The sequence below is a fragment of the Podarcis cretensis genome (genome assembly GCF_951804945.1).
Source record: "Podarcis cretensis genome assembly, chromosome: 1".
NCBI lineage: Eukaryota > Metazoa > Chordata > Lepidosauria > Squamata > Lacertidae > Podarcis > Podarcis cretensis.
Window position 1 is genome coordinate 54416854 of NC_137170.1, and position 21195 is coordinate 54438048.

Sequence of the window (21195 nt, forward strand, 5' to 3'; positions counted from 1 at the left end):
GTCGGTGGGATGGGAGGACGGCACGCTTCCATGGGAGAGAGGAGCCTAATGGGAGCCATTTCCCCAGAAAGCGCCCTCCATACATGCCAGTGTATAACTTCGCAGCCTTTGCAGCAGCGGCTTTTTGCTAGATTTAAAAGCCAGCTCACGAGATCATCACCCCTGCTTTGTCCACAGCCTCGCTAGAGACCCCTGTTTCAAACAGACCCATCTCACAGATCCCACAGATCCATTTTCCCTCTTCCACCACCAGAACTGAGCAAAACCTCTTCAGAGCAGCGCTGGGTCTGGCTGACAGCCCTATTGGGGAAGGAGTGAGTTAGATCGGTGCGGGGGATCGGAGACGGGAGGGGAGGCTGTAAAACGGGCAGCGCCGCAGCGGAACATACATGCTCAAGAGCAGAGTATGTTAGGATCAGGGTGTTCATGTCAAAATGTGAAGGGAGTGAGTTCCCATAAGCGGCCTCCACCCATCTACCCCCATAGATGGGAGGATAGGGAAGTTTTCAAGGATGCAGTCCTGGTCATTGACGTGTAGCCGGAATCTCTGACTTCAGTAGGCTCACTCGCAAGTGATAACTGTGCACAACGTGTAATTAATACAAAGACATTGCAATCCGAATCAAGTAAAATGCTTTAGATTCGAATTAAGGGCTTTCACTTTAGTGTGTGCAGTTCTTGTATGTAAAGTTGGAAGAAAATAATTATTTGCTTACTGACGTGTGTGTACTTTAGCAAATGGGAAGCGGAGTGACTTCAGATAAGCAATGGAACCGATATCCTGGAGCCTAGTTTTTATTCGGTTTTGGTTTACTAATGAGATTTACGTGGATAAATGCTCTAAATGTGCCTCTCTTTTCTTAATACGATCCTCTTTACTTTTCTTGCTTCAAAACTTCTGGCTGTAGATAATCCCCTCACACACTGGAACAGCAATTAAAATAAAAAGCGTATAGCCTAAGAGTATATACTTGTGTTAGAGGTGTGACGGGGGCGGGAGCGCGGCTCGCGAGTGATTTATGGCTGAAAGTAATCTGAATTACTATTTCTCAGTCTTGGGGCTGAGATAAATCATATTTCTGTATAAGGAAATGTATTGCCCTCTTGAAATATGGTTTGGGGAGGGACGGGGCGTTGGGGAGAGGGGTGGGGGTCTCTTTCGAGGCGTGCGAGAGAATGTGCCCTGGGAGGTTTGCTCACCGGATTAAGAGAAAGAAAAACTGCTTTTCCTGGCACAGGAAAATCCTAAAGTGCCAGGCCTGGCAGATCATAACGACCTGTTTTATTTTAGAGCGAACAACCAAGGCAGTCTATAAAGCAGTATTGTTTGGGAGGAGTGCGCGCGCTGAGAACGTGGCTTTAGGAATTGATACAGAGAGCCGAGGGTTTTTTAAAAAATAGAACATAATCATAGAATTGTAAAGTTGGAAGGTACCCCGAGGGTCATCTAGGCCAACCTCCTGCAATGCAGGAATCTCAACTCGATTTCGGGCAATTTTAAAAATGTCCCAAAAACGAAGGCAGCCATCAGGGCCAATGGCCTTGCTGGAGAATAATCCCTAGACACGTTTAGCATCTTGACCCAAGGATGGTGAGCCAGCAGACCTGCTCTTTTGCCCCGCTCGTGTGAATGTCTTGCGAGGGGATTCCGTGTCCTGGCCTTGTCAGGTCAGAAAATAAGAGAAAGTGGTGGGGCCAGATCTAGTGTGGATACTTGTGGCCCTCCCTCCAGAAGTTGTTGGGACTACAGCTCCCGACATCTGTGAGCATTAGGCGCGCTGATCGTGGCTGATGGGAGTTTGAATCCAAGGACCATCGCAGCGGCGATCCCAGATTCCCCACCCCGGGTCTAGCCTGGCCCGCTGCGGTGGGGCCCAAAGAGTACACCCGCTCTCACGATGCACACCACAGGGTGCCCTAAACAGACACCAGGCGGTCCGGATCTGTTCTTTTGAGGAACAAGCCCACTACTCCCAGTGTCGTCTGAGCGAGCGATCCAAACCGTATGGCGAGGAAGGAGGAAACTTGACCCTCCTTCGCACCACCATAATCAGTAGCCAGCCGCAGGGGACAGCCCTTCCCGATCGCCACCTGGGAATCTGTCGGACGCCCAACGCCACTGACTTGGGATCTTCTTTTGTCCTCTCAGATCAGGCAGAGTAGAGCAGCGATCCTTGTCGCTGCTATGGTAAGCTCCTGGTGACTTCTGCATTTCATTTCCCTCTGATCTCACTGCATGCAAAACCGCTACGACCCTGTGTTTGGATACACCTGTAACTCAGGCGACCGCATTGCATGCGTCTGATGAAGTGGACGCCAGAATGAATGTTTCTGGGTACCATCAGGCTCCTGCTTTTATTAAAAGAGGCAAACAAGTCTGCCCTTTTGGAAGTGGCGATCTTATAACGTTCACGGAAGATGTTGCAAACCATGCAAGGATTTTTGCTGTCACTCGCTCCTAGGAATAAGTACAAGGAGAAACGGACACCAGGCTTGTAACAAATCGCGCTGTCCAAAAATAAGGTCCAGGTGAGGAAGATACAGGTCTCTTCATCTGGTTCCTCGTGACTTCCAGAAGCCACCTATCTGGGGGGAGAAAAATGGTCGGGGGGCGGCGGCGGAGGGCTGCAATCGCATACCCACCAACCTGAGAATAAAGGGGACTTACTTCTGAGTAGATGTGCATGCGATTGCACTGCAAGCTGAATCTGTGTCTATCCTTCCACGATCTCAGTGATCCCCCTTTAATATTCTCTTTGTCTTGGACAAAACCACACTTTTAGAAGTTATTTGTTTGCTCTTCTCTAAAGTCTTTAAAAGTCAATCAGGAGGATGCAATTATTGTGACGCTCAAGTTCGAGGTTATCATCTATCCCCACCACCACCATAAAAATTGGTGCGTGTGTGCGGGATCTGTGTACAGAGCACAGTCTACACAGAGAAATTTCCTGGAGCAAGCTATTCATTTTATTACGCTTCCCAGTGGGTTGGTTCAGAGTTTTAAAGGTTACTAACGACGAATTTCTGCAGAATGGTGCAGATAAAAGGCATTTCCGTCTTGCAGAGGGAGGAGGCGTTGCTCTGATAACTCTTAAAACTGTTCTTTAACCAAGATCGTTTGCCTCCATCCTCTCTTATGGATGGAGAGGATATTTGAAATTGCATCGTGGTTTGTGAGCTCGCCACGACAAGATTGGCCTGCTTCTGCATTAATGATTTAGAAATAAGGGGCAGTTTAAAGAGGCTCAAAGCGAAAGGTGGATGAGGTCAATCCGGTGGTCTGTTGAGAGTGAGAAGAGGAATGCTAGAAAGCCTGTCCTGGGAAGAGAGTGAAAACGGAGCAGTCCACTTCACAAAATAAGCCGCGAACCGGTTGCCTTTAACTTAACGAAATTCAGCCAGGAAATCGGGGCTTGGCGATTTTACGGGAGGGAGCAAGAAAACCACGTAAAAGGAGGAACTGACTGCTTTGACCTTCCAGATGGAATTAGACCCCAATTCCCACTTGTCCCACATAGCACAGCCAATGGTCAGGGATGATGGGAGCCGTAGCTCAATAACACCTGGAGAGAGACAAATTCCCCATCACAGGGCTATAGATTTCTTTCCTTTATTCTCTATCGACAAATCGGATGATGGTGCAACTGACTAGCAAAGGGTGACAGCTTGTAATAAATAGGCAGTTGAACGGGAGGAATGCATGTGCCAACCACCTCTCCTCGCTCGAGCTATCTTTTGCCACGATTTGCAGGAGCTGTCTGAATTGGTTCTCTTCGCGGCATGAGAGGCAGCTCTGTGTGCGGTGCTGGGAGATCCAGTTGAATTAGATCTTTTCTCAGAACCCCGGTAAGGGGTTCAGAATCTGCAATTTATTCCTACCTGCTGCTCATTTGGATCTGTCATTCAGGACCAACAATATGCTTAGGGTTGCTACTTCTGCTTCTTCTTTTTGTATACAGTGCTCCTGTACATGAGAGAAAGAGAGTATTTTCCTGGCATTGAGACACAGTGTTGGAGCTGCTGTTGCTGGTCCCACAATGTTCTAGGAGCTTATGTGGGATTTCAAATGTGTTAAGTTTCATCAATCATCACCATGTAAAATAAGCGTATTCTGGACTTCCACAGTCTGAGTCTCTGAGAAGGATCAAAGCACCTGCTTTGCATGAAGAAGGTCCAATGCATCTCTAGGTAGGGTTTGGAGAAACCCCCTGCCTAGAATTCTGGAGAGCTGCTGACAGTCTGTGCAGACAATACAGAGCTAAATGGAGCAATGATACGTCTCTGTGAAATGACTGGCCACAGACTTGGCTTGGGGAGCACATAGCAATCTCACCAGTGTAAACATGCCTCTTTTGCAAAATTGTCACTGTGAAGCTGGATACCACAGACCTGTAGAGCTCTAATTTTCATTTTCAGTTCACACAGCGGTGTGAACTGACCTCTCCCTAATCTTGTAAAATGCAGGTCTGAGATGAGGAGTGTCTCTTTCAAATAGACTCACTTTCATCCCTATCTGTACCCGGGGGAACTTGAAGTATCTGGATTTAAAGCTTTAGATACACCCTGGCCTTTAACATATTGGGCATATGCCCCATGGATTGCAGTGGAATAATGGAGAGGAGACTGCCAATCTCAGACACATTGCTGAGTGTTCATTGCATCACCAATGCCAGGGTGGGTGTGTTATCATCAAGACCACTTTTGGGAATGGTCACTGTAGTTCTTTTATAGCCAAGGTCATGTCTATTTAGACGTCAGACTCATTGAGCTGAAGAGATTTATTCCTAGGTAAATTGGCACAGGATTGCAGCTTTAATGTAGTTGCCCCAGACTGTATTATTGACATTTCATTTCCCTCTGACGTCACTGCTTACATATTCCTCACCACCTCTCATCTCTTTCTCTCCCCGCACCAGCCCCATCCTGCCAACAGGATAACAAATCATGTATCAGATGAAATGGACTCATTTACTTGCTAGGAAATTTGTTTTTGTCTGCTTCTTACTTGCTTGTTTTGCTGTTTATTTTGATGTGTTAAAAACTTGGTATCACTCACCTGTGGCCTTGAAGTGTTCCAATCTTCTCCAGCACCCCCTTTTCCACTGAACTGTGTATTGGGTGTGAATAAGGCTGAGTCCTTGGTGAAGTGACTGTATGCGCTTTAGATGTTGGTGCACGGAAGTTCTGTCTCTCTGTGTGTTAAATCTGTGACAGTTCATACACACATGCAAATCATCATGAGGCTGCAGCCATCAGGCGATGAACATGTAGGGATGTCTTGAAAGAGCCCTTTGAACTGATTGGTGCATGATACAGGGATGGGAAACATGTGGTCCTCCAGAAGTGTTGAACTACAACTCCCATAGTCATTTATCATTGGCCACGATAGGGCCCAACAACAGTTGGAAGGCCATCTCTGCTGTACCGGAAAGCTGAAGAACAAGTTATGTCATTCAAGCAAAGCAACTTGCAAGTAATTACTAACTTCTGTCTTTTTTGCACGGGGGGCACTTCAGAGAGATTTCCCTCAATGTTTGGTTGATTTCTAGGTGAGAGCACAAAAGGAAGGTGTACAATGATGTACACCCAATGTTCTTGGCTCCTCAACCAGGAATGGGCAACTTGCGGCCTTCCAGATGTTATTGGACTCAGCTCCCATCAGACCCAGACAGCATGGCCAATGGTGAGGGATGATGGGAGTTGTAATTCTAGCAACATCGGCGGGGGAGGGGGCACAGGTTGCCCATTCCCGCTTCAGAACAAGGGTGGTGCAGTGTTGAAGTTGGCCTGGAGATCCAGGGCCCAAGGTGAGGAAGGGGCAACAGTCCATCCTGAAGCAAGGTTAGGGAAGAAAAATATCCTGATAGTGGTGGGACATTCTAACCAGCTCTTGCAAAGGAGAGATGTTGTCTTTTAAGTGGCACTGCACCCATCATAGCAATGTCCCTGATTTTTGGATCAAACTTATACAGTGTATTGAAGATGGCTACTCCCCCCTGCCTCCAAATTATAGGAATGAAGGAACCATGGATATTGTTGTTGGCATCCATCTGTCTTGGGGGACAATGGAAGAATGTGTGCCTTTGGGGGGTGAAGTCAAACCACTGGAGAGTTACATGTATGCTTTTTCCATAGATATAGTGTCATCTAAAGAGGCAAAAGGGACGTGGGTGATGCTGTGGGTTAAATCACAGAGCCTAGGGCTTGTCGACCAGAAGGTCGGTGGTTCGAATCCCCGCAATGGGGTGAGCTCCCATTGTTCGGTCCCTGCTCCTGTCCACCTAGCAGTTTGAAAGCACATCAAAGTGCAAGTAGATAAATAGGTACCGTGCTGGCAGGAAGGTAAATGGTGTTTCTGTGTGCTGCTCTGGTTCGCCAGAAGCGGCTTAGTCATGCTGGCCACATGACCCAGAAGCTGTACGCCGGCTCCCTCGGCTAGTAAAGCGAGATGAGCGCCGCAACCCCAGAGTCGTCCGCGACTGGACCTAATGGTCAGGGGTCCCTTGACATTTACCTAATGAGGCAAAAGGTGAACAAAAGCTGAAGCTCATAAACAGAATAAGTCATAGGTCTGTGAGAAAGGAGAAACTTGACTCTAGGGATAAGAAAGACTAAAGGTCGAAAGAAGAGTCCCTGTAAAAATCCATTGTTTTTTATTTATTTTTTAAGTTAAAGTTTCACTGTCTCCTGTTGAAATAAATTTAGTTTGGGCTGGTTCTGCTCAGAGTGATCAAGTGAAGAATGGACGAGGTGAAGTGTGTGTGTGTGTGTGTGAGAGAGAGAGAGAGAGAGAGAGAGAGAGAGAAGCATGAAAAGAAAAAGAGAGGCTGAAATCCTAACCACATTTACTTAGGAGTAAGCTCCATTGAATACTGTAGGATTTACTTCTGACTATCCATGGTTAGTCTTGGACTATACGGTTTGATCGAGACTAGGGATGAGATGAGGACAATTAGGACAGCAGAATTTGGTCTGCACCAGTTCAGACAGCCGGTGGGAATATAGTGTGTGTGTGTTTGTGTGTGAGAGAGTTGCCCTCACCTGCAGCCCCTGCACATTGCGCTCCGTGTGTAGCTCAGGCCTCTGGTACCACTTAGCAGAAAAGCCCTCGGCAGGATTGGAACTCGCGGCAGCCTGCGGCTCCCCGCCGCTGGCTTTCATCTTACCCGCTCTCCTTCCTGGAGCGACTCCCATTGGCTCCCGCGGTGCCTCTCGCTCGGAGCTAAGAGTTCTGACGCGGCTTGCGCCTTCGCCTTCCCTCTTGCACAACAGGGGTCGCCAGCGCGGTCATTCAAACGGCTCCAGCGCCCTCCCAGCGAGAGGGGAGGGGGAAGAGAAGGATCTGGCTTTAGAAGTTGGCGAGAGGCGCCTGGAGCTTGGAGCGAGTCCTTCCTCGCCTGGAGGCAGCATCGGAGCCCTTTCCGTCTGCACATGCAGCGAGCCTGTGGGATTCTTCATGCGCTTGAAAGGTAGGGCTTTTCCCAGACCAGATGTGCCTGCATCTCTTTCACAGAGAGGGAGAAAGAAGCTTTGTTGCTGTTGATTTGGCCGCCTTAAGAGGAGGCTTGTTTGCAGCAATGATGTGTCAAAAGATCCAAACTGCCAGACCTCCCCCCTTTCCTCTATGCATTCTTCTTCTTCTTTCTGCGCAACTAGAAAAAGAAAGAGAGAAGATTTCTTTTCCTGCTTGGCCTGTTTATTTTCCCGTTGCTTTGCTCTGAAATTAACTCTGTTTTCTCCATGGCTTTTCACACTGGCGCCCCCTAAAAGGCATTTTTTTTTTTTTTGCCAAGGCCAAAACAACAAGAAGTGGGGAAGGAAGAAGCTGAAAAGTCTCTTCCCCCCACCCGCCTCTGTTTTTGATAGCAAGCCACCCACTGCAAAGCAGATGAAACAGAGGAGGATCTGCCTGGGTGAAAAGTTTGGAGATGCTTCCCAAATGTGTCTGCTTGGATGAGACGCCTATCCTCAACAAGATGTATGGAGGCCAGACAGCACACATGAAGAGAGAGAGAAAGAGAGTGTGTGTGTGTTATCTGGGCCTGTAGGCTGTTTATTTTGCGCTTCCTTCGGGTGTGCGTTCAATGTGGTTGCATGACTAAACCGGCTGGAGTGATTCACTGGCTGCCTTTCTGGGTGACTACTCAAAACAAGTTGTGAATCAATAGAGATGTTTTGGCTCTGCTCCTCAACCTCCCAAGTTAATGCACTCAGGGCTTAAGGAGAGTTAATTTACAGACTTGCAGGCTCTCGAAGCCAGCAGATTTATTCCCCCCTTTTTTCCGCACACAGCCATGATGTGTTTTTCCTTGCAGGACAGAAGGTAAGTTTTGGACTGCCAAAACCCTGATGTGAAGGTGCCAGTCACACTCTTGTCTTCCCCAGTCTCTGTCCAAGACATTTCGCTACCCAGAGTCCAAATGAAGCCCTTGCCTCCTGACAGGACCAAGGCTTGAAACAGTGGCACCACTTTCTGCTGTCTTTCCTCTTAGTGAAGGTCACTAAACCCAGCTGCATGGCAGGTCTGGTCCTCCTGTGACTCTTCAGTATCCCCATGCTTCTGATTCAGTGGCCAGCCACATCATTAACATTAATGGGCTCAGCAGAAGAATATGATAATTTAAGTCTGGGCAGGACTTTGGGGCAGAGACCCAGGTCCTCACTCAGCAGAATGAGCCAGGGAGGTCTCCTGGTGAAGCAAGGTTGTTGGTTTACCATATCTTGAAGCAAGTGAAGTTAGTACCTAAAGATGGCTCCTCATATATGGATATTAAGTCCAGAGTCTAAAATGACCCAGATGCACCACTAGATAGGAATGTTTAAATTTATCAGTTTTTCGAAGTAGCCTATCTATACTTCAGTCTTTTAACCAATTTAATAGTCATGGCTTTCCTAGGAATCATGGGAAATTCTGAGAAGACTTTCTTAGTGAATCTAGATCTAGACTCTTCTCTAGAATGACAATTACCCGAGTTTCTGAGAATGCTAGACGCCACTACAAAACGACAGTTGCCTGCATTTCTCGTGAAGAGGGACTTTTGGCTGAAGCAGTTTAAGTCTATGGTGTACTTATGTCCTGTATGGCAAAAGGGAGAAGAAAGTAAAGGAACTGGTCAATGCTTTCATGGTGAGTTGAAGACAGAATAAATAGTCTTAGTGTGGACTACTTTGTGCCTTCATTCAGTGTTCATCATTTAGCGGTGATGTGTCTATGTATACAAACTTCAAATGTATACAAGCACATAGTAGGCAAGATGGGGAAAACAGCTAAGATGTTTGGATATCCAGCCAGACCTGAAAATTTGAGATGCTATGCAGGAGACACCTTTTGAAAGTCTCTCTGGGTATCCTTAAAAATCAAAACTAAGTTTCAGTTTAGTTTACTGGTCAACCACTTACAATAAAAAAACTCTGAATATGACATGACACAAAATACAATATAAAGCAGCATTAAACCTAGTACAGTGGTACCTTGGGTTACATACGCTTCAGGTTACAGACTCCGCTAAGCCAGAAATAGTGCTTCAGGTTAAGAACTTTGCATCAGGATAAGAACAGAAATCGTGCTCTGGCAGTGCGGCGGCAGCAGGAGGCCCCATTAGCTGAAGTGGTTTTCGGGTTAAGAACAGTTTCAGGTTAAGAATGGATCTCTGGAACGAATTAAGTACTTAACCCGAGGTACCACTGTACAGCTTGACCATGAACATCTGAACCTCCATGAAATTCTTCCTAAGATTCAGTCCACTGTAAGGCCCCGTTTGCACTATACATTTAAAGCAATATCATACCCAGTTCCCAAGTTCATTTTGGGGGAAGCCACAACTGTTTCAAGTGGTATGATATAGCTTTAAATGTTTAGTGCAGACAGGGCCTAAGATATATTGTCAGTGTGCAAGGTGGAAAATTTAATGAAATAGTACATCTTGATACTAGATCCTAGTATAAGTACCTGAACTGTATAGTTTTGGATGGAAAAGCCCAGGCTGTGGAACTACTAGATGATAATTCTTAGAAATTAAACAGTGTGATGTTTATGCTATTAATTCGCTTATTGTCTGTAAAAGTAAAGGTAAAGGTACCCTTGACCGTTAGGTCCAGTCACGGACGACTCTGGGGTTGTGGCGCTCATCTCTCTTTACTGGCCGAGGGAGCCAGTGTTTGTCCGCAGACAGCTTCCAGGTCATGTGGCCAGCATGACCAAGCCGCTTCTGACAAACCAGAGCAGTGCACGGAAACGCCATTTACCTTCCCTATTTATCTACTTGCACTTGACGTGATTTCAAACTGCTAGGTAGGCAGGATCTGTGACCAAACAACGGGAGCTCACCCCATCGCGGGGATTTGAACCACTGACCTTCCAATCAGCAAGCCCTAGGCTCTGTGGTTTAGACCACAGCACCACCTGCATCTGTAAGAGTTGTTTATTTGCATGAGCTACCATGTAGGCTTTGAATATAAGAACAATTTTAAAACAATAGATTGGAGAAGGATGTTAGATAACAGACTATATGGTATCTGGTGAAATTTTCTGGCTTCACTGTTAGATGATGAGAAAGAAAGAAAATTTTAAATTAGAGTTCTTCATACTTTTTTAAAAAAAAAACCTCTAAAGGCTTTTCCCAATTTAATTTTGCCGTTATCCATTCACAAACGAGTAATAGAGTACAGCTGCCAGATACAGGAGACAAAATATACACATACACACTCATCTCAACAAATGGTAGTTAGTGTTTATTCAGAAATAAGTCCCACTATTCAGCTGGGCTTCTTATTCCCCAGCAAGTGTCCATAAGATTATTATACATCCCTTATTTGGAATCCAGAGTTGTTAGAAACAAAGCACATTTAGCATACTTCTCTACATTTCCATAATAAGGTTTAGTTGCTATCTCAGAATTTAGTTTATTGATGCAGCTTGTTGACAGCTGCATGGAATCTGAAATTTGGTACATGTCTGAAGTGAATGGCAGCAGGGAGAGTATACTGGCTTCTTGCATTACGTTTTGCATCTGTACTATAAAATGCATTCTTCAGGTCTCCTGCCAATTGGCAATCATAATTTGCAGAGATGATCTCTGCAAATCCACTATTTCCTATGTCTCTTTTAATTAGCTAACCCTCAAAGGAAGGTGCTTGGGTCCATCCCACAGCACTGTGTTAACATCCAGATTATGAAGCAGCTAAATCAAAGTGCTTGGTGTTAAGATGTTTTATAATCCCTTAGTGTTTACAGTACATAATCCTATACATGTCTGCTCTGTCCACTGAATTCAGTGGGGTTTACATCCTGATAGATGATTATAGGATTCCAGCCTTTCAGAGTTTTAAATCTAAGTGCTGCATCTTAACTGTTTGGTGGATCAGAATGATCAATTAAGAAAATATAATCCAGGTTGCACCACACTGTTAAATTTCCTTGATTTGTAATTCAGTGCCAGGTAAAGGGACCGCTGACCATTTGATCCAGTCGTGGACGACTCTGGGGTTGCGGCGCTCATCTCGCTTTATTGGTCGAGGGAGCAGGCGTACAGCTTCTGGGTCATGTGGCCAGCATGACTAAGCCACTTCTGGCGAACCAGAGTAGCACACGGAAACACCATTTACCTTCCCGCCGGAGCGGTACCTATTTATCTACTTGCACTTCGTACTTTCAAACTGCTAGGTTGGCAGGAGTCTCCTGTCTCATAGTTGATGAAAGGAGGAAGATCATAATGGAAGCCCTATTCAGAACCATAATTTTTGGTCTCATAGTGAGAAGCCTCTGTATTTCTCCACAAATGTGGAGACTGCTGAGCTGGATTTTGAGCATTGTCCAAACTCTTTCCCATCTGTAAAGTGGAGGATTTGTTTCTTTGTTTGTTTAAAGCTGTAGCACAGCATTGTTGTGAAGGGAAACTAAAAAATAATTGTGAGCCCTTTGCAAAAGCAATGCACAGCTTTTATATTGTGCTTTGTAGTGTTCAGGCACTTCCCATACATTATCTTAGAAATCCATACAACAACCCTGCAAGGTAGGTTGATATTATTATCCCCATGTTACAGATCAGAAGTACTGAGAGAATAGGGGCTTGCTTACAGCCGTTTAATGAGCTGTTGACTGAGCTGTCCACACTATTAAACGGAAGTCGGTAGTGGTGGTAATAGGTTGGGTAGGGAAGCTGATGAATATACTTCTAGCATTTTAATATGCTGCCAGGTAGGAGGTTTCCTGAAGACTGAAGACCTGGCCACCCCACCATACTTTCTCTATGTCTGTCTTCATTCACACTCATTTAAATACCTGGCATATCAAAACAATGTGCCATATTGGTTGGATATGGTAGGATATGGTGTCCTACCTCATTTATAGAATTTGAATTAAAGGGTCTTCCAGTCCTCTCTAGCTCCACATAGTCTGGATGATTCCAGGAAGAGGTTTATTTATTCAAAAGGTTTATAATCTATTTTTTTTAGAACAATGCTCCAGAATTCAGAGACATTTGCACCAGTTTTTTTCCATTCAAGAACACCCATCCATGCTTCTCAAATTCCACTAGTATCCTGGGCTTTTTTCTTCACCGTGTGGGTGGTCAACCTTTGGCATGGATGTCACAAGAGGCAAAGGCCTCAGAGCACAAGGGTCTGTGGCATACCTGGGCAGGAGCAGGAGGGTCTGTGGTGGGCCTGTCTCTGGTGAGGATCTTTGCCATCTTGCAGTGCACCCTGGGCCTAACAAATTTGAAGGCAAACTACTCAAAGGCATGGGGACTGTAATAGGTCCTGTAGCACGCACAAGAGAAGCAGCCTCTGAATATTTTGGCAAGTTCGCCATGAATGTGTCCAACAAAGTGGGCTGCTATTAATTTTTCAGCATTTCATATTTACAAATGGATTTTTTCTGGAAGCAAATAACATGGAAAGGAATCCTAAACTCGTGCTATATCCTGCTGTATATCCAGAAGTGTGTGAAAACTCAAAAAGATTGTGGAAATTAACACTTGGGGAAATGTTAAGAAAACAGAATAAACTGCCATATGAACGAGGCCTTAGTTACAGACAGGACGTTACTTTAATGGAGAAGAAGATTTTTGTGGCATAGACTTTCCTGTACTAGAGCCCAGCATTGGGTGCATTTTGTTATCAGTGTGTAAGTTCACACACATACACGAGAAAAAATATTTCTTTTCTTTTCAAACCTAGTGATCTCATACCTCTCCCAAGTGAGGATAACACTTAATGAATCTTACAAAAGGAGCTCCAGTCCACAAAAGCTTATGCCCAGTAGTGACACATGGAGGTGGGGGCGGGGGAGAACTGCAATGCTGCTGCTCACTTGAATGAGTCCAGGGTGGCAGCAGGGCTGGGGACATCAGAGACACTGGTGGGAGTGCCTAATTGGTGGTGGTGCCATTGCCACCTGCACAGCTCTAACCTTGCCCCAGCCAGGTAAGCAGTGGTGATGTCAGTGTCATGAGGGTGCCCCAGTGACCCTGCTCCACCATGCCGTTATTGCCACACACAAATATATTAGTCTCTAAGGTATTGTCTTGTTCGTAAGCTGTCCAAGATACTGATGTGTGGCTATATGTGTTTAATAAATAAATAAAAGCTGGACACATATCTCCAAGTAAACATGCCTAGGATTGGGCTGTAAGGCTGCATTTCTATGCAGACTTACCTGGGAGTAAGCACCTTCCAGTTCAGTGGGACTTACCTCCATAGGTAGAGTCACACTGCATCACGGCTGCTCTGCAGGAATCTTCATCTCTGTTTATAATGTCAAAAATGCATTGCAATAGGAAAAAAATAAATCTTTATATTTGCATATACAGTATTTAACAGGCAAATGAATGGATGCTTTTTGTTGTTGTTCATCTAAGAGAAAAGGCACTGATCAACACCTGTAGGGACTCAGTTACTGAAAACCTAACCATGTCTTTCCATATGTCTCACGGAATGGAATGGTGTGATTTTTCTACACCATGCACAAACTATAAGGCCCCCAGGGCTGGAACATCTCTGCTATGTGGAAAGGTGATGATGTTTGGGGCTATTTTGTTTAGTGGGGAAAGGGTGGAGGGGACATGATAGACCAGCGATATAACACTAGGGTGTGGAGAAAGCAGATAGAGATAAGCTTTCCTCCATGCCTTATAATATTAGAACCCAGGGTCATCTAGAGAAGCAGAAGTTTGGGAGATTCAAGACACAGCAAAGGGAGGACTTCTTCACACTGCACATGGGTACTAACTATGGCATTTGCTACCAGAAGATGCAGCAATGGCCACCAACTTGAATGACTTTAAAAGGGTGTTCAACAAATTCAGGGCGGATAGTGCTATCCATGACTACTAGCCAGGATGCTCTGGCTTGTAGTCTAGAATCAGAGGGTAGCATGCCTCTGAATGCTACTCGCTTGGGAACAATGGAGGGAAAGGGCCTTTGCCCTCTAGTCCCACTTGCGGGTCGCCCATAAGTGTCTGGCCACTGTGGGAAACAGGATGCTATGCTAGGTGGGCCTCTGGTCTGATCCAGCAGGGCCCTTCTGATGTTCTCATAATCTGATGTGATAGGTTCGTATGAGAAAATAACCGGCACCCCAAAGAAAAAACTTGCCTATTTGCACTTCCAAAGATCTGGCATGAGTTTGACTTAATTGCAAGCAAAGCTGAGGATCGGGCAAGCAAGAGGGATTATTTTTGTTGGTTTAGCAAATGAAGACAGAAACAAAACGGACCACTTCTCCTTTCAAACATTCCTCCAGCTCTGAATTCTGGGGACGGCATGAGAATCAGCCTCTGCCAGTGTTGGCAAGCTCCCCCTCCGCTGATTTCCTGCTGTGAATTCGAGTATCTTTCATCTATTGGAATCTAAAATGTTTATCTCTTCTTCGTCTTCCTTAATTTCATTCTTTCCAGACCCCTGGAGATAGGCATATCTCAAAACAGTTGGGAAAACGGAAATGGGCAGGGAGGGGGCTTGACATGTGCCTTTAAAAAACTTCAAAGCAATTCCATCCCGTTCCATGCATCTCAAATCCCCCTCCTTGCATATGCACATGTTTATTATTTCTCAGCACCCCAGTCCTCCACGCATTCCCTTGGAAACAAGGGGTGCTTTGCACAATACACTGTTTGTGCACACAAGCAAACACAATGGTCCCTCTGAACTCCTATTGTGAAACAAGATGTCGGAGCCAGGCTTGAGTGCGCAGAGCTGCACACTGGAATGTGGCCACTTTGCCTCAAGAGAAGGTAATGGGGAGAGTCTGGCACTGGGCTTCATGGAATCCTGCTCTTTCCTTTCTATTGATGCTGTAATAACACCATCACTCGCATAGCAGTTGCTATTAAATATAGTGGTTCTTGTTTGTGCATATATTATTGAAAAGAGTTTTCAGCATTGCAGTATAGAATATGTTTACTTTTTTAATTTCTGTGAATAATACTTCTCCACTGGCTCTGATGCATTCTCATGATGCCACACTGTCTTCCACGTCCATTCATGTAAATTTTCTCACACTTTAGTTCTATTCAGTATTCCTGGTGGTTTTACTTTTCACTGAAATGTGCCCAAGGGAGGCATCATAAACACTCATTTATGTCTTGTAATGGATTTTATGCATGTGGACCATGTACTATTAGAATTAGAGTCTATTTATTCGTGCATTGCAGGGGGTTGGACTAGATGACCCTTGAGGTCCTTCCGACTTGACAAACGTGATTCTATTTGGGTTATCTGTCGCTTAACTGTAAGCACTTGGCCATGCCTATACTGGACGTAAATTAGTTTTGCTATCATTTCCTTCCTCCCATACTTTGCTTTCCAACTAATCCTTGGCACTTAGAACCATTTTCATGAACAATGTTTGATGAATGCCCATGCCCTTCTACAGTGGTACCTCGGGTTACATACGCTTCAGGTTACAGACGCTTCAGGTTACAGACTCTGCTAACCCAGAAATAGTACCTCGGGTTAAGAACTTTGCTTCAGGATGAGAACAGAAATCACGTGGTGGTGGTGCGGCAGCAGCAGCGGGAGGCCCTATTAGCTAAAGTGGTACCTCAGGTTAAGAACAGTTTCAGGTTAAGAACAGACCTCCAGAACAAATTAAGTTCTTAACCTGAGGTACCACTGTACTCTCTCCTGCAATGTGGGTGGATTGTGGGGAGATTGCGGCTTTGCGTGCCACATGTCCTGGTTCTGCCTTTGCCATGTCCCCAGCCTCATGCAGGCCTGTCTGCGGAATTTGGATATTGCCTAACTTTCTAAGATGGTAAGAAATGCTGGGGAACCATTTGAAGATAGAGGGCCAAAATACTGTGGCAGGTGTGCCAGAAATGGATGTTATCCGACGTAGACACACACCACTCTCTATCCAGGCAAGCAGATGGTTTTGTCACAGGTCAGGGCACATTCCACCCAGGTAAAATCAGTAGAGGGGGGCACAGAGCAGGCCCACTGAGTGGGATAACCTGGGTGTGTGAGGCCTGGGCAGAGCCTGGAGGGTTGGAGGGTTGGAGAGAGAGGCCTGAATTTGGCCTGTGAGCCCAAGGTTGCCCACCTCTGCCATAAGACCTGCCTCACTGTGCAGTTACCGTATTTTTTGCACCATAACACTCACTTTTTTCCTCCTAGAAAGTAAGGGGAAATGTCTGTGCGTGTTATGGAGGGAATGCCTACAGGTGGCATGCCTACGGATTTTCCTCCTCTAAAAACTACGTGCGCGTTATGGTCGGGTGCGTGTTATAGAGCGAAAAATACGGTAGTTTTTCACCTCCTCCTCTTTCTAGATATTGCAGTGTGGGTTTAGCTAGTTGCCTTCTAGGGCCTAGTAGGATTCTACCACCCCGTTTGTCTCATACTGGTTATGGAAAGAAAGTGTTTGTTCCAGCTATTCTGCTCTACAATATTGGACGGGCCTCTTTGTGCCTTGGCTTTGGTTGTATCTTAATCAAATGTCATTTAAATAGACATCTATGTACCACTTATCTGTACATATCCCACATTCTCAATGCTGTTCATAAGAAAGGAAACAACACAAATTCAAGAAGATGGATAGGAGAAGAGAGCAATAAATATTATATAAACTTAACTATTGCTTCCCTAAGTGGCACACAGAATGTTTGGGGTGGGGGTTTTATTTGTTAAATATACTTATCAAAATGCAATTAAGAAAAGCAAACCACCCCGATGCATTTGTTATCCATAGCATCTCCCTATAAAAGACAATTCAAAACAGATTCATCATGAAATCTCTGATTCAAAATACATTGTATCACAACAAACAAGACGTAAAGAATTCTGTACTAACAAAAAGAATACGATACCTTTTGACCTGAGAGGTTGTTGTAGCAGAATCAGCATTTTTTAAAGACCTGGAACGGGAGTTGGTAAGGCTCCTTCTGTCCTAGATGGTAAATGGCCAAAGCTCTTTCCTCTTGCATGGTGGCTACAACTTGCAGGGTCAGTGCATAATAATGGGTAGCCAGATTAAGGCCGTGCACACATTAGCTGGTTAAAATGCATCAAGGTTCTTTTTGATGAGTCCCACTGATGACAATAAAAAGGTGTGTCTTTAAAGGTGAAGGGTTTCTCCACTAGATTTGCCTCCCAGGGAATCAGGAGGACTGGAATTCATTTGGGGTTTACCTGCAGTGGCGGGCTTTGGACTCTCAAATTTCAGTGGTACCCTATGTGATGCTAAAAATTCAGTGCCCCCCACTTCTTGTGCTCTGTTCTACAGCATTGTTTTGGCGCCCCCTGCAGTGTGGCACCCAGTGTGACCACACATGCTGCACCACCCTAAAACTGCCTCTGTTGCTTGTCTCATCTGCTGGAGGATAGTAGGCAAGATGACTTGACCAGACCTCACTTGGTATACCATTGATATGTGAAGAGCAAAGAATAGAACTGTGGCCTCAACTAAACAGTTGTAAATAAAACTTTTTTAGTGTGTCGTAAAGTGCAATATGCAAATATGACACTAGATGGCAATGGTGAGCTATGGTAAATTCAATATATTTTTCAAAACGTTTTTTAAAAAAGCATTTTCACAGCGTTTTTTTTTATGTGTGTGTAGATTCCACCTGTGTCTGAGCCTGAGTGGGGTCACTTTCTTAAGAGGATAAAGATGGTGGAAACAGATTCTCTACCATCTCGTTCATGAGACTTTGAGTGGAATGCAATGTCACACCAAGGCAGTTGTTCCATCAGTACAAGAATTTCTGCTTGGCCCATTGGAAGGTCCTATGCTCTCCTCTCACCATGCCCCATTCTGGGGGTTCTCCCAACCTTCCAGAGTACATGGTGGGAAGCACGGGGGCATGGAGGGGGCGGAGATGGGGGAGCCCTGCTGCACTAGTGGGTCTCCTCACTCTGGTTTCCACCAGTGTTCTGGGTTAATTGAATCCAGCCCTTAAAGTTAAGTTTGAAATCCTTCAACTCCTTTAATATTAACAAAGTGGTGTAGACCTTGTTTGATCCAAGAATTTATATCTTGTCTCTATGCTCCTGCATCAACACACAATGCTTGTTTTCAAGCTTCCAGAAAAAATGGACTTTGGTTTATCATTGGGAAATACATGCTGTTCTGCTCATCAGAGGAAAAGCCATAATGAACTCTGGCGTTATTTCTCAGTGCCAAAATGAAACATTCCACACATTCAGAGTCTGATATATGTTCCTAATTTGAAAATATTGGATTGCTATAGATAGTACAAAGCTCACTTTCTTTCTGTGTGCATCCATGTGAATATTAAATTGTTTTTAAAAGAGAAAACAAAGTGGAAAAAAACTGGCAGAACTATCCAGAAACAGGGTGTTTTCCTCCCACCCCATAATTTTTACAAACTTTCACAGGCCAGCATTATAACTTGAATCTAATTTTGTTTTCTTGAATTCATTTCATTTTGTTATGTTGTTGGGAGGTATCAATGAGGATTGAAAGTTTTTTCAACATCTTTAAAACTATTCTCTTGAGAATACGTATTGGAGGCTGATACCTCTGTTTGCAATAATCTGTTTACTTGCACATGTGCAGGTAAAGCAGCAAGGGAACAGTCTACAACTGTTCTGGGTTATAATAAAGAAAATAACTGCACTGATTACTTTTAGAATCCACTGCTTTCTGAAATCTCTAGCTAAGAGTATGTAAGCCTTTTGACCTTGCTGTGCCCTTGACTACAGTAAGGAGAACGTTTTACTACAGGAATGAGAAATCTGTGGCCCTCCAGATGTTGCTGGACTCCAACTCTCATCATCTCCAGCCAGCATGGCCAATGGTCAGGGACGATAGGAACTGTAGTCTAACATCTGGAGGATCACAAATTTCCCATCCTGACCTTGCTGAAATGCAAGGACCTGTTTTCCTAGTTGATCAGGTAGCATCCATTGTAAGTGACCAAGTCTGTTGCATTTAATCCCCCCAATATCAGTAGTTGTCATGATCGGGCTGGATACAGAGGAGTAGCGGGAGGGATCAGCTGGGTAACCCACAAGGGAGAAGGCTCAGAGCCTGGGAATTTGTGGTGGGACGACGATAAGTGGTCAGAGGGAGAAGAGGGGGCCGACTGGGAGGAGGACCTACTGGGAAGGGTTGTTGTGACTAATAGGACTGATCTGTTTTGTTTCTTTGAATAAAGAGTTAACTTCACTGACATTGGGTGCTTTATTGTTTTATTGCTGACCTATGCCTGACTTCCATAGGGACGCAGGTGGTGCTGTGGTCTAAACCACAGAGCCTAGAGCTTGCCAATCAGAAGGTCAGCGGTTCAAATCCCCATGACGGGGTGAGCTCCCATTGCTCAGTCCCTGCTCCTGCCAACCTAGCAGTTCGAAAGCACGTCAAGTGCAAGTAGATAAATAGGTACCGCTCTGGCAGGATGGTAAATGGTGTTTCCGTGCTCTGCTCTGGTTCACCAGAAGCGGCTTAGTCGTTCTGGCCACATGACCTGGAAGCTGTACACCGGCTCCCTCGGCCAGTAAAGCAAGATGAGTGCCGCAACCCCAGAGTTGTCTGCGACTGGACCTAACAATCAGGGGTCCCTTTACCTTTTATGGCTGACTTCAGCTCCTGACAGTAGTTAGTGGTCAGCTGCTCATGACACAGCTGAGGTAGCAAGGAAGAGCACTGGCATTGCTGCCCTAGGTTCCTTTGGAAGGAAGGGCTATAAATTCAATAAATAAATAAATAAAGTGGATGATCTATTTTTTTCAGTCCAGAATGTGAGAATGCAACTGCTGGGAGCTCAGAAGGGATTTCTTAATCAGAAACACAAGAAAATGGGAGTAGTAAATCTTTTCTCCAAAGTTCTGTCTGGACTTCAATGCTGTTTGTGCTGTTGCTCCTATAGGAATTGTGTTGGGAAAGGCCTGACCCTTATAATGTGTGTAAATGATGGCACATGTATTTCTCAGCCCATATAGATGCACCAGGAAGCTGATACACATCATTTTCCTGATGTATAAGTTAGTGATTGATTTTGAAACCTGGAGATGCTGGGACGCATGTCGTCTTGAAAGTTATGACTGAAAAAGTACGTTACCCTTAATTCCAGATATATGTATTTGAGCTATAGTGCACCATTGGCAAGGGAAATGCTCCTTGCACATGCTCTATTATTATATTCCACGTGCTTTCCGGAACTGAGCTCTGGTATTAAAAACAGGCTCTAGGGCTTAACCCTGGCAAAATCTGCCACTCTCACAGTAATCACTTACTTCTCCAATATGAGGACTCCCTCTCTGAAGCAGCTTCTTGAGTATTCAAAACACCAGCTGAGAGAGAGTTGGGTTGGGTAGCTGTAAATTCATAGGGCCATCAAGTTAAGAGGACTGTGATCAGCACAGTTCTGAGCAAGTATATTTGGAAGTCAATCACACTATGATGAACTGAACTCATCTGAAGTGTATGTGCATTGGATTGCAGCTGAAATCCAGCTGTGAAACTGGACCATGCACACACACAAGCAGTCCAGGTTGATGGCATGTCACAAGGAGAACAAGTGAGCTATGGTACTTTTGGAGGAAATAGCTTGAGACCATTTGTGTGAATGACCCAAGTGATATGCTGCAAAGCAAAGCAATATCCTCTCTACCAACAGAATTGTAGAATTGGAAGGATCCCCAAGTCCAACCCCCTGTAATGCAGGTATCTCAGCTAGAACATACCTGTACATGACAGATGACCGTCCAACCTCTGCTTAAAAACCTCAA

At 45.0% G+C, this 21195-nt stretch overlaps 1 protein-coding gene across 2 annotated transcripts in view; it reads left to right on the forward strand.

The window, feature by feature from the left end:
- The window catches only part of ALX4 (ALX homeobox 4), a 73020-nt gene that overhangs the window by 6874 nt on the left and 44951 nt on the right, over positions 1–21195 (forward strand). The window contains exon 1 of one of the 2 annotated variants that reach the window (XM_079952147.1): positions 7347–7469. The exons of the other annotated variant lie outside the window; for it this stretch is intronic. Coding sequence (XP_079808273.1) covers positions 7457–7469 — 13 coding nt within the window. The 5' untranslated portion in view covers positions 7347–7456. Of the gene's footprint in view, positions 1–7346; positions 7470–21195 lie in introns of those variants that run through there. 2 annotated transcript variants of the gene reach the window in all.